Raw genomic sequence first — 15,787 nt, 5'->3', positions numbered from 1 at the left:
AATGTAAATTGCCATGATTTTACTTTTTGGCTCACAAACTTGACGCCGTTTGAAACACGTATATCCGGCAACGAAACTTTAGGTATCTGTGTAAAATTTGCCCAATATCAAAGTGACATTGAGGAAAACAATACTGAGTTACTATTTTTGGTCCTCTGCTTGAATTAGTACGTTACGGGTCTTTATGATATCGGAAAACTGAAATCGGAAAACTGAAATCGGAAAACGCTAACACCTTATCTGCTAGTACCTTCTAAGCAGTTTGGAGCCGCATGCCCACTCATGTTGGATTATAAATGTAGTAAAGAATGGCTCTGCAGATTCGTAGGTATGATCATATACTATTATGTAAACTAAGCTGATTTCTGCTAGTTTTAATCGCCAACGTAAAGTACCCTGTTAAACCACACTGTACGCCGAAAACCAGTCAAAATATTAATTTACTTCACATTAATTCCTAGATTTAATATTATATAACAAGATTTATATTAGAAATGTTAAAACAACCGCTATACGTGTTTTCTAGCTTTGTATCGCTTACAAGAACTAAATGAACACATGCCGACCATGCAGTTGTATAGGCGATTCACGGTCTGTGGGCTCCGTAATGGCGGACACGAGCGCCGTTTCCTAACTTGGTCTATACTAACTTTGATTAAAATTAGGGGACATCAGAGTCCGTGTATAAACATGTTTATATACGGACTCTGGGGGACATAAACAAGCTGCTACAAAGCAAGAGCGAATTATGAAGCAAATTAAGACGTTACAATTGCCTTTCTCCTGTGTTTGTTATGCCATACTTTAATAAAGAAGGGTTGGAGCAATTAATTGCCGTTAAGTGTCTTGCCTAAGGATACATACGCCCCCAATGGTAGCAGCGACGAGCCGTGAACCCATTACCTCTGGATTACAGGCAGGCGCGCTTATTGTTAACTTTAGTGGAATTTCTTTTCTGGGTTTTGCTTTTCCATCATATGCTCCAATCTTTGGATCAATCTCCTTAAAGGCGACTCCCCCATTGTACGGATTGTGTCCTTAAGCACACTTTTCTTCCAATCAGAACCTTAATATGTTTAATTAAATGTTCTTTACAATTTTTTTACATTGTATCGTCTGTAGGGTGTAACGGTCACGCCTTTTATCAAAACATTACTTCTTTCTTTTTTATCAATAAGCGTGTTTTAACAACTGTTGTTTTACCGTTACTATACCCGTCTTTTCGCTTTTGTCAACTCTCTTGTTCTTCGTTATCGTGACCGAAGAGACGAAATAAATTTCATTCATTCATTCATTCTTATAATAAAAGTAATAGCTCATGCGAAAACACAACATATGTTATTCCAAAGCGATAATGCTCATGAGGCTTTAAAAATTAAATCGCAGACAAAAATACTACGAATTCACAACTTAGTAAAAATATTCATGTCTTTCAGATCACATGACGAATCGGTGTTAAAGCCCGACTTGTTTTCTTTATCAAGCGACCTGTCGGGTAAAAATACTCATAAGAGATAGTAGGTTAACTGCTTGTAAAGGTAAATGTCCAATTATTATGGTGTGAGTGTTCTTGGATAAAACATTAAACGGTTGCGTCGGCCGTTTTGAATAGAAGACTGTGCTATAGTAGGATGGGAGAAGATGGGACACCTTTTCATTCTATTTTCTCGTACATTTTGGTAGTAAACAAAGAACATTTAAAGAATTATAAAACCTTGTCCTCGCGACTTTCATAGACCATTGTTATTTGTTTAACACACGACCAGGATATTTATATATTTCGTGCTAAAGGTGTCCCATCTTCCCCCACCCCCACCATATAAAATCTTACGTTATCCGCCACATGAGCATGAATATAGGCTACATAAATGCATAACTAAGAACATATTATTCCAACCGAGAGAGAAGCAAAATAAGGTAAAATGATAGTTATTACGTTAACACGCTATATGATATAATACATTACTTTGCTTTGGGTAGTTTTCCTGTTTTGTAAAATATTTCTGCTTCTTCTAATGTTTCCATCATCGTATCTCCATTTGTTTCTTGGAATGTCAAAGCGCTGAGACCGGCAATCACCCCTAGTACGTATATATGCAAACAGTATGTGTTATGTTAGTTTACATATGCGTTCTCACAAGGTACTGCAGGTTAAGACGGGATAATGTTAGCACCTAAATCCCATATTTTCTGATCTTGTTTGGTACAATCAACATCGCTGTTTTGCAGCCGCCGAGCTACGGTTATATAACTCTGTAAATATTCTTTGTTTGCAACCAAATGGAAGAAAAAAAGAATACATGTCCTATATCACCCCACCCTACTACATATGTAATTATCATACACCTCGCACTGCCAGCAAAGAAATTTAAACATTCCATTTAGAATAGTATAAAAATATTAATATAGTAGGGTGGGGGAAGATGGGACACCTTTTCAATCTATTTTCTCTTCCAATTTGGTAGTAAACAAACATTCAACGATTTTTTATAAAACTTTATCCTCACGGCTCCCAAGCATCGACCGTTGTTAATTGTTTAAAACACAATCAGAATATTTGGTTATTATGTGTCAAAGGTGTCCCATCTCCCCCCACCCTACTATAGGTAAGTTACCTAAAGAACCAAATATCACGTTTGGAAGCCAAGAAACGTAATCTTGTAATGAAATAACGAAAGGGGCGACGATTCCACCGATGCGTGCACTCAGTGACCCCATGCCGATACCATTGCTCCTGTTAATATATAACTAAATGTACATGCAGAGTGTATGTATATAGTAGAGTGGGGAAGACGGGACACCGTTAACACATAATATCCAAATGTTCATTTCGTGTTTAAACAATTACAGCGGTATATATGGGAGTCGTGAGGATACGGTTTTATAGCTGTTTAAATGTTTTTTGTTTGCTACTAAATGGGATGAGAAAATAAGAAAAGAAAATGTGTGCCATCTTCCCCCACTCTAGTATACAAGTTATGTAAATCTGACCTGACCACAGTAGGATACAGTTCCGCTGTAAAATTATAGATAACACTGAACGAACCGGATATTCCACATTTTGCAGCAAAAGCGAAAACGAGACCAAGTGTTTCCAACCCTGGTTACAAAAGTATTGGAACATATAACAATTTTAATAAAGGATTTTAAAAAACATTAGGTTGAGGTAAAATAGTCAATGTTTTTATTCTCTGTTATCGTCCCCTTTGGTATTTATTTAGGTGTATACCCACGACGTTAAAAGAGCGTTTAATTTTGTTGAAAGCAAGATTAGAAAATAAGGGTAATACTAGTTTACGGAAATACGGAAAAGACGGGAATATCTGCAAACTAATTTACGGGGATACGGGAAGTTACAAGAATGTGTTTTAAGCATATATTATACTGTTACGGGAAAATTACGGTAATGTATTTAACCTTGTTTTAAGTAGAAAAATACGGGAATGTGTTTTAGGCTTGCTTTAAGTATTTACAAGTTATTGGAAAATTATGGGAATGTGTTTTAAGCTGGGTTATTGAAAATCTAAACCTATAGTATCCATTATTTTGCTTAATGTGTACGTTACCGTGGTCATCTCCCTTGAATTCGTTGATGATTGCGCTTGTCAAGAGGCCACAACCAGCGAGTAAGAGCATGAGAGTAAGCAATAATCTTCTACCTATTTTATCCATCACCAGCATGCAGAATATATTAGATCCCATTCCCATGACACCGTCTAGAACAAAACAATTCCCGGAATATGAGTGAATAAATGTAACTTGTATCCTCTCGTGGGGGAAAGGACAGTCGGTATAACACGGGTGTTCTTCTTCATTCATCTCGTGCCCGCTTACGAGTTACCACGTTTCTAACTTTATGGGCGATTATTTATGATCCTTTAGTTATTATATGTGGCTGACAATTTGGTTACTCTCATAAAACAACCGGATTTGAGCAATTGCCGGTATCTGTCTTGCCATATATAGACATATAGGGTCGAGATTAATCCTATAGATACTCTGCTGGTCTAATGTGCTCTATTTACTTAAGGTGCTGAATATAAATTTCTTCATGAAAATAATGCATTTAGGAACTTACTTAGAGTGTTGTTAACAAAAATGTCACCAGCCAATGCTCCAGCATTCAACGAGATGCCATAAAACACAAAGCTGTTGACGAACCTGGGAGTTAAAAATCGATCAGCAATAATTTTTAAAGTAAAAATGCTGTAATTTGTGTTTTGGCAGGGCCTTAAAAATATGCTTTTAAAATATAGTGGGGCAGAGTATAGGTGGGACATGTTTATATTCCTTTTCCCGTCCTACTTGTGGGTAGTAAACAAAGAAAACATTCAAAGAATTATGAAACCATATCTTCACGACGTCTATAGGTCGTTGTTAATTGGTGAAAACACGGTCAGGAGATACTATGTGCTAAAGGTGTCTCATCTTTCCCCACCCTACTATACAGCATAGACCGGCTAATATTGCCAGTGTTGAATTTAGGTTTTACGGATTTGGTTGAACCGCAGGTAAGTTTTTTTTGGTTGAACCGCAGGCAAATGTCACTGTTCGTTATGAACCAGTGTTACGGTGGGCCCTTTGCGTGAAGAATGTGTATAGCGTATACAGTCCAAACAATGCAAACTAGTTTAGGTTCCAAAACTCTTACCAGTTAAACATGATTTTAACTGTCGTCAATCGAATACCTGGATGTTTAAACAAATCAATTGAAGAATATTTTCGTTCGTTGAAATTCTCGTCAGGCTAAAATATTTTTTTTTTAAACTTGACGATGAAGATACTTTTACTCGTATAAATTGTGCTCTATTAGAGTCACGGGTCTATAGTTAAATAATTCTGTAAATGTTCTTAGTTTACCATTAAAGTGGGACGCAAAAAAAAGAATTTAAACGTGTCCCATTTTACCCCATCCTAATATAAAACGTTACTTGTATTTTTTCATCTGCGACATCTGCTCGTTGCCAATCTTCTTCAGTTAAACGAACCCCATTAAACTTTGCCATTCTTAATGTTGTCTGCAAATTATTTATTTAACGTTAACTAAATTAGTGGTCTATCAAAATACCTTATCAAAACTAATACTTTATTCAAATGTTATTACAGTAAAGCCTATATACCTTGGTCGCGGGCCCATCTTTTCCTTTGGTGAAAAGCCATCGTGGTGACTCAGGAATTATCATGGCAAACAGTAAAAAAGGAAGACTCAATATTGTGCATACAAACTATAACATAAACAAAAAGAAAACAAGAATATTTTTTGTAAAAATTATTTTCTGTCCTGCTATATTCTTATTTAATTGAATGTAATTCATCTAAAATCGCTCCATAAAATCTGTAAAAATAGTTTTAAAACGTTTTAAAAGTTCAGTTTCGTAGTTTAAATCGGTTATGTCTGAGACATATAGTAGAGGGGAAAGATATGACACCTTTTTATTCCATTTGCTCGTCCCATTAAGTATAGTAAATAAAGGACATTCAAAGAATTATAATACCGTACCCTCACAACCCCAAAGCTGCTAACTGATTAAAACACGATTGGGATATTTAAATATTATGTTCTATAAACGTGTCCCTCTATCCCCAATGTACTATATATTCTTGTTTATATTTTCTAAAGTATAACGATCTTACCATAGTTTCATGCCAATCTCTCCAGTTATAAGCAACGCCAGATAAACTCATATACCCGATGCTATAAAAGCACTGGTACGTCAGTCCGAATATAGCTCTCCATTTGTACCCACATATCTCCATTACTGTAATACAATGCATGCATATGTACTTACGGTATTTAATTACCAAATATATGATTAAGTTTGGCTCCATTGATTTTCAACCATGCTGTTATAAAAATTCACAGTGCAGTATAAACACTACCGTTTTGTCATTAATTTCTGCATTTGTTTATTTAAATTAACATGCTCCTTATTATAACATTAAAAAACTGCTTATGGATGTATTGTTACGTAAAAATATATAGGCATTCTAGGCTAGAGCATTGATCCATATTTTCATCATTTTTATAGGTTCATTTGGTATAGTAAACATGGAATATTTACGGAATTATATACGTTATCCTCAAATCGTTGTTAAATGTTGAAAACAATACATGGAAACATAAGTATTGTGGGTTAAGATGGGGTGACATCTAAAACACATATTGCGGTTTATATAATTGTTTGAATATACTTCGTTTGCTATCACATGAAACGATATAAGAGAATAAAAACGTGTCCCATCTTACCCCACCCAACTATCCATGTTCTAGAAGTATCCATTTCACCCCACTCTACTATATACTGTTCTAATGATATCCATCTTACCCTACAGTATTATATATCGATTATACCACTTACTATAAACAAATGTCCCAATCGCTGATCCATACTGAAACGCTGCGGTGCCAGCACGAAACGCCATGTACATTTCAACAGAAGTACTGTAAGTGACACCGAACATGCAGCCCAACATACCAGCGTATGAAACTATCATAGTTGGTTTGCGACCGAACCTTTAAAACAGTTAATGAAGAAATGTCGAAGTCGTTTGCACGGATTTGCAACTTTTACTTTAAAAATGCGTAATTTGTTTATAAGTTATACATTAACGGTATATAAATGATACAGAACTTGTTTTATACATATAGTAAGGTGGGGGAAGATGGGACACCTTTAGCACATAATATCTAAATATCCTGATCGTATTTTAAACCATTAACAACGGTCTATCACAGTCGTAAGGATATAGTTTCTTAATTCTTTGAATGTTCTTTATTTACTACTAAATGGGTCGAGAAAATCGAGTTAAAAGGTGTCCCATCTTCCCCACACTACTGTATATATGGTATAGGGTGCTGGGGTAATGCAGCATATTTTCATTATTTTCTCGTTCTATTTGGTAGTAAACTAAACATATTTACACAATCACATAACTACATCCTGATGAATCTAAAAGCGTTGCTAATTGTTTAAACTTTAAAAAATCATCTGAAAATATGGAATTTGGGTTCTAACGTTATCCGAACTTACCCATGGATACTGTAAATATGTTTTTTTCGTGTTAAAGGTGTTTTAGGTCTGCTAAAGATAAGTGCTAAGCGTAGTATACTGATGCAAATATGTGTAACATATTGGGCTTTTCTCTCATGTGACTATACAAACTTCGATATAGTAGGGTGGGGAAAGATGGTATACCTTATAATTCCATTTTCCTGTCAAATTTATAAGTAAACAAAGAACATTCAAAGAATTATAAAACCGTATCCCCACGACTTGTTAATTGTTTAAAACACAATCGGAATATTTAAATATATTATGTGCTAAAGGTGTCCTATCTTCCCCCACTCTACTATATTGTATAAGGAATATATGGTTCATTTATAATACGAAGTGACATTACTGATATATAATAAACTAAGTAACAAAAGCAATGTATTTTGACGTGCTTCCCCGTAGGACCTCATTCATATAGTATACAAATATAATGAAAAGTTATAACTTTAACCTGTCAGCCATATTTCCGAACAAAAAAGATCCGATAAGCATGCCAGCGTAAAACATCGACGTTGAAAGAGCATTCAGGTAGTTTCGATCACAAACCAAGTTAAACTTAAATTCAAACACAGCTAGTGTTAATTAAATTTATGTAACAATATTACATTTACAAATACTTTGTAATACCGACTGTTCAATTAGTGCTATTTTTTATTTTTTTTTATTTTATGCCAAATTCTATAAAATATGTCACCAGAGAGAAAGAAATAGTTTTTAGATGCTTGAAGTAATGTTATCAAGAAACGCTGTTGAAATGTCAGAGTTGCAAATTAAATAGTTGTTAAATCAGTATTTTCTATGTTTACATTTAACATATAGTGGGGTGGGGGAAGTTGGGACACATTTTAACTCTATTTTCTCATCCAGTGTGGTAGTAAACAAGGAACTTTCAATGAATTATAAACCATATGCTCAAGACTCCCATAGACGTTGTTAACTGTTTAAAACATAGACGTTGTTAACTGTTTAAAACACGATCAGGATATTCGGATATTATGCGTCGAAGGTGTCCTATCGTCTCCCATCCTACTATACATCTATTTGTACACAACCAACAATGTAGTGTTATGTATTTAGTCGTACCTCCGTTACAACAGTTTGTGTAAATAACGACGTGTCATAATGATATCCTTTATCACACTTGATTGGTGGATATGTTTGATTAACACAATCCAAGTCATCATCGCACACAGATAAATCGTATCCATATCTACAGTTATAAAATCATTGTAGAATTGCAATGATGGATAAAAACTCTTAAAATTGGATGGGGTAATATGGGACATGTCTGTATTCTCTTTTCTTTAATTATGTAAACGTTTCCACTAATCTAGAGAGCGTTGTTAATTGTTAAAACACAAGAAAATGTGGGATTTAAGAGCCAACAGTATCCCATCTTACCCCACAGTACTATTGCGTACCTCATGCAAGTTTCGTATTCTTGTTTGCCTGCATCAAAAGGTGTTGTGTAGTTAAGTATGTCACCTTCGGTAAGGTTTGGGAAGACAGTGGAATTGTCGATTGGAGGGACACTGCATCTGTTATTAGTAATATGCAAAAATAACACTACAGCAATTTGTTCAAGTTTTGGGCGTTTTTATACTAAATATAGTAGGGCGGGGGAAGATGGGACACATTTAGAACATAATATCCAAATATCCTGATCGTGTTTTAAACAATTAACAACGGTCTATGGGTTTCGTGAGGATACGGTTGTATAATTCTTTAAATGTTCTTTATTTGCTACAATATGAGATGAGAAAATTAAATGAAAAGGTGTCCCATTTTCTCCACGCTACTGTATTATTTAATGTTACTTCTTTAGCAGCCGTTAAGAAAAATGACAGTCTTTATAACACGAAGTATAACAACCCCCCCCTTTTTTTTAAACCCCCCCCCCCCCCCCCTTTTTTTTTTTTCCCCGGACTGTATGCAATAAAAACTGTTACAATGGAATTGAAACCGCCTGATATGTTGAAATAAGCAAGAAGAACAAATAGGAGAACTTGCGACTTCCCTGCACCGCCAATTTTCTCTAGCAGTATATCAAACTGAATCATATTGCAGCTTATACTGTATCCGGCATTAAAATATTCTTATGTGACGGTTTACAGTTCTTTGCCACTCTGTAAAAATTAAGAAAATCACAATTTATAGCATAGGTTTAAGAATATAGTACGATAGGGGAAGTTGGGACACATTTTAACTATATTTTATCGTCCCATTTGGTAGTAAACAAAGAGCATTTAAAGAATTATAAAACTATATGCTCAAGACTCTCATAGACCGTTGTTAACTGTTCAAAACACGATCAGGATATTCGGATATTATGCGTCAAAGGTGTCCCATCTTCAAACACCCTACTAGATATACTTTACTGTATAAAAAATTACGTAAGAACTGGTAGGCCTATCACCAGCCGAACAGATAAGGTAACCACCATACAAAAACATTTTTTAAGGGCAGAAAGTTTTTTAGAAATAATTTCACTAGCTGCACGCATAATGCCACCACTATAGTATACTTCGTTTTCTAATACAACTCAAGAAATGTATAAAAATATATCGTACTGCAGGTAAGACTGGATACGGTTAGTACCGAAATTCATTATTTCTTGATCTTTGTTTTGAAAAATTAACTACGCTCTTTTTTCAGAAGTACAATTTTATTATTCTGTTAATTTTCTTTGTTTACTACCAAATCGGAAGAGGCACAGAGAATTGAAAACGTCCCATCTTACCCCACCCCACGTTTAGATCTATTCACTTGCGCGTGCAAGTGAAGTTTGCTAATAATTAATTTTGCACAGGTTGTTTGATAATTTAATGTGTGCACATGTTTTATGAGTATTAAACTGGTGATGCAGTGCATGTAATGAGGGGTTTAGCAAACTGGTACTGTTTGTTCACTTAACGCAGATAATGGGCTGTAAAATACGGCACTGAGTTGGCATTGCACTTAAACTTTTCGTCACTATGATTGTAATGATTTTTTTCATTTTGTTTTGTATGGCTGATAATTTAGACAACCCATTTGCGACCAATGGGTTGGAGCAATTATCGTTAAGTTTCTCGCCCAAGGAAAAATACCCCACAATAGTAGCAGCGACGAGCATTGAAACCATTACCTATGGATGAGAGGAAACCACGCTACTCTTTGTCACGGCACCAGACAAAGAATATTTACATAATTCAAAAATAACCGTATCTCCGCCACTCTAAATGAGCGTTTTTAATTCTTCGAAACACGACCAGGAAATATGGGATTTAAATGCTAACGGTAACCATACCCCACAATTCTATATATAGTAGCGTGAGAAAGATGGGACACCTTTAGCACATATTATCCAGTATCCCGATCGTGTTTTAAACAATTAACAACGGTCTATGAGAGTCATGGGGATACGGTTTTATAATTCTTTGAATTTCTTTGTTTACCATCAAATGGGACGTGAAAATAGAATGAAAAGGTGTCTCATCTCCCCCCACCCTACTATTTATATGTCCCTATATATTGCTCTCGTATATGAGCTACAATGAAATACCACAGTTTCACTTTACACTGATGTATTTATTGTTTATTTCTCTAGTTTGTGTAAGTATGAGCTGAACTGAACCCATCACCAGCATTAACTTGTTGGTTGAAAAATTGATTTCCACCTGGCCTGTTCCCTCTTCCCCTGCCCCATCTACTTTGACCTGTGGTTTACAACTGTTATTTAAAAATAATTTGTACTGTGGTAAGACAAAAATGTTTTTTAAAATACTTTGACCAAAGTATAGGTATTTCAAAACTTTGGTTTGAAAGTACTTTGACCTGTGGTAAAGTCATTTCAAAACTGTGATTTTAAAATACCTTGCATGATGTGTCAACACTGTTTTTGAAAATCTGTACATGTGTTATACAAGTATTCAAATCTAGTACAATATATTTTGGAATTACAACTTGGAAATTAATCAATGACCAAAAAATAACTATTTTTTACATTCTTTTAAAGGAGAAGTTAAAAAAAAGACCCTCTTCTTACCATTTCCTGAAAAACCTCTAGAAGAAGCTTGGTTGTCAGAAGATTGGTTGTTTTGTCTTTGCCTCGAACCTTGATGGTGGCCGCCACTCCCACGACTCCCACCCCCTCGACCCCCACCCCCTCGACCCCCACCACCTCGACCCCCACGACCACCTACAATATGTTGGTTAATTTAATATTAGTTAAGTTCCATTATAAGTATACCTTTATTAATAATATTAATAATAAAGTTATTTGTCTTTTCCATTATGGTGGCTAAGATTTAGAAATACAAATGCTTAAAATGAAAAAACAGGATCTAGCGACAAAACAACAGTTGGTAAAACACGCTTACAGCTATTTACATTTATTTGAAAGAAATAAAAGGTAGTCGCTCACTGTTAAACATGAAAGCAATTATATTTTGCAATTTTTTAATAATTTATTTGATGGATGAGGGTAATTCAACCACTTACATTCTTACAAGATAGAGTGCAAATTTCTATTTAATAAAAGCCTATTTTTAAACAAAAAATATTAATTTATCTTTTCAAAGCACAAATACTTCTACTGACTATTTAAATACATATATATATAAATATGTAATAGCAAACTTTGAAAATTTTAAAGCTTAAATAACATACCACCGTCCTGTCTCTTCTGCCAGGATGGCATTTCTGGTGGTGGAGCTGATATTTCATTTGTACGTCCACCTCTGTCAGGCACCTACGTAATACATTTTAGATCAAAAAGTTACTAGGTAAATTCCAATAAATTTTCATGGCAATTTTACAATAAATTTTAATTTACATGGCAATTGTACAACCAATTTACATGGTTATTTCATAATAAACAAAATTACATGGCAATTTTCCAATAAATTTCCATGGTAATTTTTAATGAGAAAACAATAAATAAATTAATGCACAAACAACTAGTAAATGTTTATATAACTGCAAATAACGTTATCAATGAACATTGGACAGCATTATAGTTACAGTATTGCCCAAATTACATGTCAGGTGACATCTTTTTCAATAAAATCTACTAACAGCACAAGATCAGTACATTTATGCATACAGTTTTTTTTATACCCAGAACAACAAGCTCTTAATAGATCAACATTCAACATTATTATTTAATTGATATTATATTTGAATCAGATGTATACCCTACCTTTCCAATAACAATTTTATTAATGGGGCAAGAGTGTCTTGTTTCACCAAATGAAGTTTTGCAAACTTGAGCCAAATCTAAAAACAAAACTTTTGACACCTGCATGCAAATCTAATTTGTTAATATTTTATTTTATAATATATTTCTTATTTACTTCAATAAAATTTTTATGTTTATTATTACCTCTCTGTCAATTTCTTAAAGTATTACCATTGTCCAAACAATTATTTTATTAAATAATGTTTTTCCTAATCTCTATATTCAACGTTATGCTTAAGTGATTTTGTGTATCTATATAACCTCAGTTAGTTTGCCAGAGTTTATTCTAATATTACATGCATTGGAGCAAGAGGTCTTGTTATTTGGTGTGACCTTGAATGACCTTTTTTCAGTTTTCATTATTGGATCACTCTGTTTACCTTGTCTTGCAGCGATAAGATGAGCAAGTGAAACTGGGCTTTCTGCGTCTAATTTATGTCGCAGTGCTTGATACGCAGCAGTTATACGATCCATGTTTGTCTTGGAAAAATATAAAATTAGAAAATAATTTAAGATAGATTATGAGTTCTGAAAAATCATGTTTGTTTTTTTAGCGTTAACAATATTCTTTTAAAGTTTAATATCTAGAAACTGTAGGGTGCAAAAACTAGGTTAGTACTTTAGGAGACATAATATAAATACTGCTTTAAATAGTAAAAATGCAAAGTGAAGCTATTAAGTTACAGATTTCCATAAATTAATGATACTTTTTTAAAGCTATTTAGCTAAAGATTTTTATAACTAAACTGTTACATTTTTAAATGCATTGATAATTGAAATAATTGCTCCAACCCCTGTGGTCACTAATGGGTTGTCCAAATTATCAGCAACACATAAAAAAATTCCCTCCCCCCAAAAAAATAATCACCCACAAAGTAACATACATTGTAACTCGTAAGCTAGCACGAGGTGTATGAGCACTCATGTTCTATCGACTGTCGTTTTCCAGCCACACAATGATAAAGTAAGTTACATTCATTTATAAAGCATAGTAATGTTAAATACATAAGTTACAATTAAGTATTACCTTAGCAGTATTTGACCAATTAAATGATGAGATAGTAACATCTAATCTTTTTATTAGCATTGCACGTCGAGATTCATATTCCAACTTCAATTCATTGTTTAATAATTCCAATACTTTCCATTGCTCTGTTGTTAGATCACCCACCAATGGTTGGCTTAAGTGAGTTTGAGAGGCAACTAACTCATTTAGCTGAAAATATATAGAGATTTTTGACCAAGCTTTATAGATACACATATGTAACTAAACCTATATCACATTAGTGCCCTAGACCTACAACAGACCAACTAAACAATTTTTTTAGATTTTGTTGCAGGACAACAAAATGTTGCATATATATGGATAAGCATAATAGCATGTGAGGACAGACTAAAGAGTCTGTTATACTTTACAATAGAAAAGATGGCACAAACAATTCTATTCTGCATGGTTGAGAGGTTCCTAGAGTTTACATTACACAGTAGAGAATCTGGAATTTAGATTATAGTTGGGCCATTACGTACAAACAAGAGTAACTTCATATAGTTTCAAAACTATAAAACAAAAATTACCTTTTTAGAGATACCTTGAATAAAACTTGTCAATGTTATAGAAGGTGGAGGTTTTGAAAGTCTTAGTGTGATGCAGATTAATTTGAACACCTCGAACAAATGATTTGGTTTCTCCTGTAAAGAGAACTTCTTATTACAAATGTAAAGTTTGTCGTTTGTTTTTTTACCACAATCTGACAACACAAGCACTTGTTTACAATGAATGACTAGGAGGGTCAGACAGGAGGCTGGACAGAAAAAGGAACATAAATGCACATGGTTAGAGAGGGGCACCACACATACAAAATATATACAATAAAACTAAAACATTAGTAACCTCACAACAAACACACAAAATCATACTGTAACTAGTACAAGGGACCCCGATCGGGACCCATATTATAGCCCATTTTGCAGAACTTGTTATGAATTTGAAATAAATGTTGAACTGATAATTATAAGGTTATAAACTTACGAGTTCATCATTGTGATTTTGTTCTTTTTTGGAGTAATAGATTCTTGCAGCTTGGAGTTCAGATACTAAAAACACTGAAAAGATATCTTCTGTTAAGACTATTACATACTAACCATAATTTTCTATCACATTTAAATATTAAATAAAATATAATATCTTGGTTGATATTATACAATGTTTGATTACTTGAATTTTTTTGAAAATCGTTTTTGTTGAATGATAGTTAAAGAACTTGGAAATAATGGCGGAACTATGTATCTTCTTTATGTACAAGGTGTAGTAATGGCACAAGTATTAACACAGAGCAATCACTTTAACATAACTAGTGTCTGTAGCAAGTATATTCTCACAAAAATGTAAATGACAGCATCCTATAAATAAGTTCACTTACGCAACAACGCAAAGCAGTCTTCTTCATCTTGTAACAGTGTATTAGAAAATGGTGAACCGTATTCAACAAGGAAGTTATTTAGTTCTGACAAGAAAGTATCAGCATCTTCCTTACCTAATACAACATTATTTAAACAATTATTTGGGTTAACATGAATGAATAAACCGCCACGTTTGGGCTTGAAGGAATAACTAATGTGTTACAGCCCAGGAATATCATAAACAAAAAGATATCAGTGTTTCAGTAAGCGACAAACAAGGTACAAATATTATTGTATGGAATAAGGTACACGTGTATAAATAGGTTGCCCAGTCAAGTAAGGATAAGTGAGTTGCATTTATTTGTCGTCGTCAATGACATTTATATAATCTTTACTGTTATTCTTTTAGGTAAAGGCATAACTCATTAACTCACACTTGACTTCAGAAACGTTTGCCTCGATGTTGTAAATGAGTCGCAATTCATTTGTAAGTCGTGCAACTGTGGAAGTAAATGTCAGCGATGAAGCTCCGTGTTTAGCTGCGTCTTTCAAACTTGCTTCATCTGATATTCCAGATTCAAAATATCTGTTATGTAGGAAACTTTTTATAATAATATATTACAGCAGTAAAGGTGTAACGAGAGTATGTGTAGAGTGAATCGTGTTAGTGTAATATAGGGGTGGACAGTACGAATGTTACGTTAATATAAGTGTATCGTGTAATATCATGTTAAATGCAGCAATATGCTTACCGCAAATCATATAAGGAGTCCAATATATCATTGATTATGGAAGAACCCAGCATTCTAAGAGTGAATTTGTATCAAATAGATAATAAATTCGCTAAGATGACAACGCAGTTGCTGCCCCCAACCGAACAACAGAAACGTCACAACTGGTAAAGTAAGTGCACACACTGCTTGTGAAAAATCAATAAAGCGGAATGTTTTTAGGATTTTTACCCAACAAACTATTAATATAAAATACTACTTTAAACTGTACATAAATTTAAAGTTTTGTAGTTTTGTCAATAAACAATTTATTTTAAAGATAACTTGAATAGATAATACTCGTTATAGTGCAAAAATAAAGTAACGAACTGTCGCTCTCT

General features: G+C 33.9%; 2 protein-coding genes across 3 annotated transcripts; both read right to left on the bottom strand.

Annotated features, from left to right (window-relative positions):
• Positions 1–1,273: 1,273 nt before the first annotated feature.
• Positions 1,274–6,508, bottom strand: LOC104265756 (organic cation transporter protein-like). The gene is made up of 11 exons (XM_018812130.2): positions 6,360–6,508; positions 5,635–5,759; positions 5,121–5,225; positions 4,932–5,018; positions 4,652–4,746; positions 4,079–4,161; positions 3,567–3,716; positions 2,992–3,100; positions 2,616–2,734; positions 1,967–2,081; positions 1,274–1,488 (listed from the first exon to the last, which is right to left on the bottom strand). Exons 1-11 carry the CDS (start codon positions 6,493–6,495, stop codon positions 1,404–1,406), a joined length of 1,209 nt encoding a protein of 402 aa, XP_018667675.2. The 5' UTR covers positions 6,496–6,508; the 3' UTR covers positions 1,274–1,403.
• Positions 6,509–10,604: 4,096 nt separating this feature from the next.
• LOC494405 (uncharacterized) lies at positions 10,605–15,612 on the bottom strand. Of its 2 annotated transcripts, none has more exons than XM_026834411.1 (11): positions 15,429–15,612; positions 15,111–15,262; positions 14,697–14,810; positions 14,306–14,379; positions 13,852–13,965; positions 13,304–13,492; positions 12,657–12,756; positions 12,238–12,314; positions 11,706–11,787; positions 11,098–11,235; positions 10,605–10,753 (listed from the first exon to the last, which is right to left on the bottom strand). In XM_026834411.1, exons 1-11 carry the CDS (start codon positions 15,479–15,481, stop codon positions 10,641–10,643), a joined length of 1,206 nt encoding a protein of 401 aa, XP_026690212.1. In that variant the 5' UTR covers positions 15,482–15,612; the 3' UTR covers positions 10,605–10,640.
• Positions 15,613–15,787: the final 175 nt, after the last annotated feature.

This window comes from Ciona intestinalis, chromosome 5, assembly GCF_000224145.3.
Source record: "Ciona intestinalis chromosome 5, KH, whole genome shotgun sequence".
Classification (NCBI taxonomy): Eukaryota; Metazoa; Chordata; class Ascidiacea; order Phlebobranchia; family Cionidae; genus Ciona; species Ciona intestinalis.
This window is presented reverse-complemented; position numbering and strand designations above follow the sequence as displayed.

Excerpts from the sequence above, each read along its gene's own strand:
- LOC104265756 (XM_018812130.2), bottom strand. The coding sequence starts at position 6,495 with ATGATAGTTTCATACGCTGGTATGTTGGGCTGCATGTTCGGTGTCACT. Across the intron at positions 3,101-3,566 it reads ATTCAAGGGAGATGACCACG|GGTTGGAAACACTTGGTCTC; the intron begins GTAACGTACACA and ends TTTTGTAACCAG. Across the intron at positions 1,489-1,966 it reads GGAAAACTACCCAAAGCAAA|GTCGCTTGATAAAGAAAACA; the intron begins GTAATGTATTAT and ends TTTACCCGACAG.
- LOC494405 (XM_026834411.1), bottom strand. The coding sequence starts at position 15,481 with ATGCTGGGTTCTTCCATAATCAATGATATATTGGACTCCTTATATGAT. Across the intron at positions 13,493-13,851 it reads TTCAAGGTATCTCTAAAAAG|CTAAATGAGTTAGTTGCCTC; the intron begins GTAATTTTTGTT and ends ATATATTTTCAG. Across the intron at positions 10,754-11,097 it reads CAACCAAGCTTCTTCTAGAG|GTCAAAGTAGATGGGGCAGG; the intron begins GTTTTTCAGGAA and ends TGTAAACCACAG.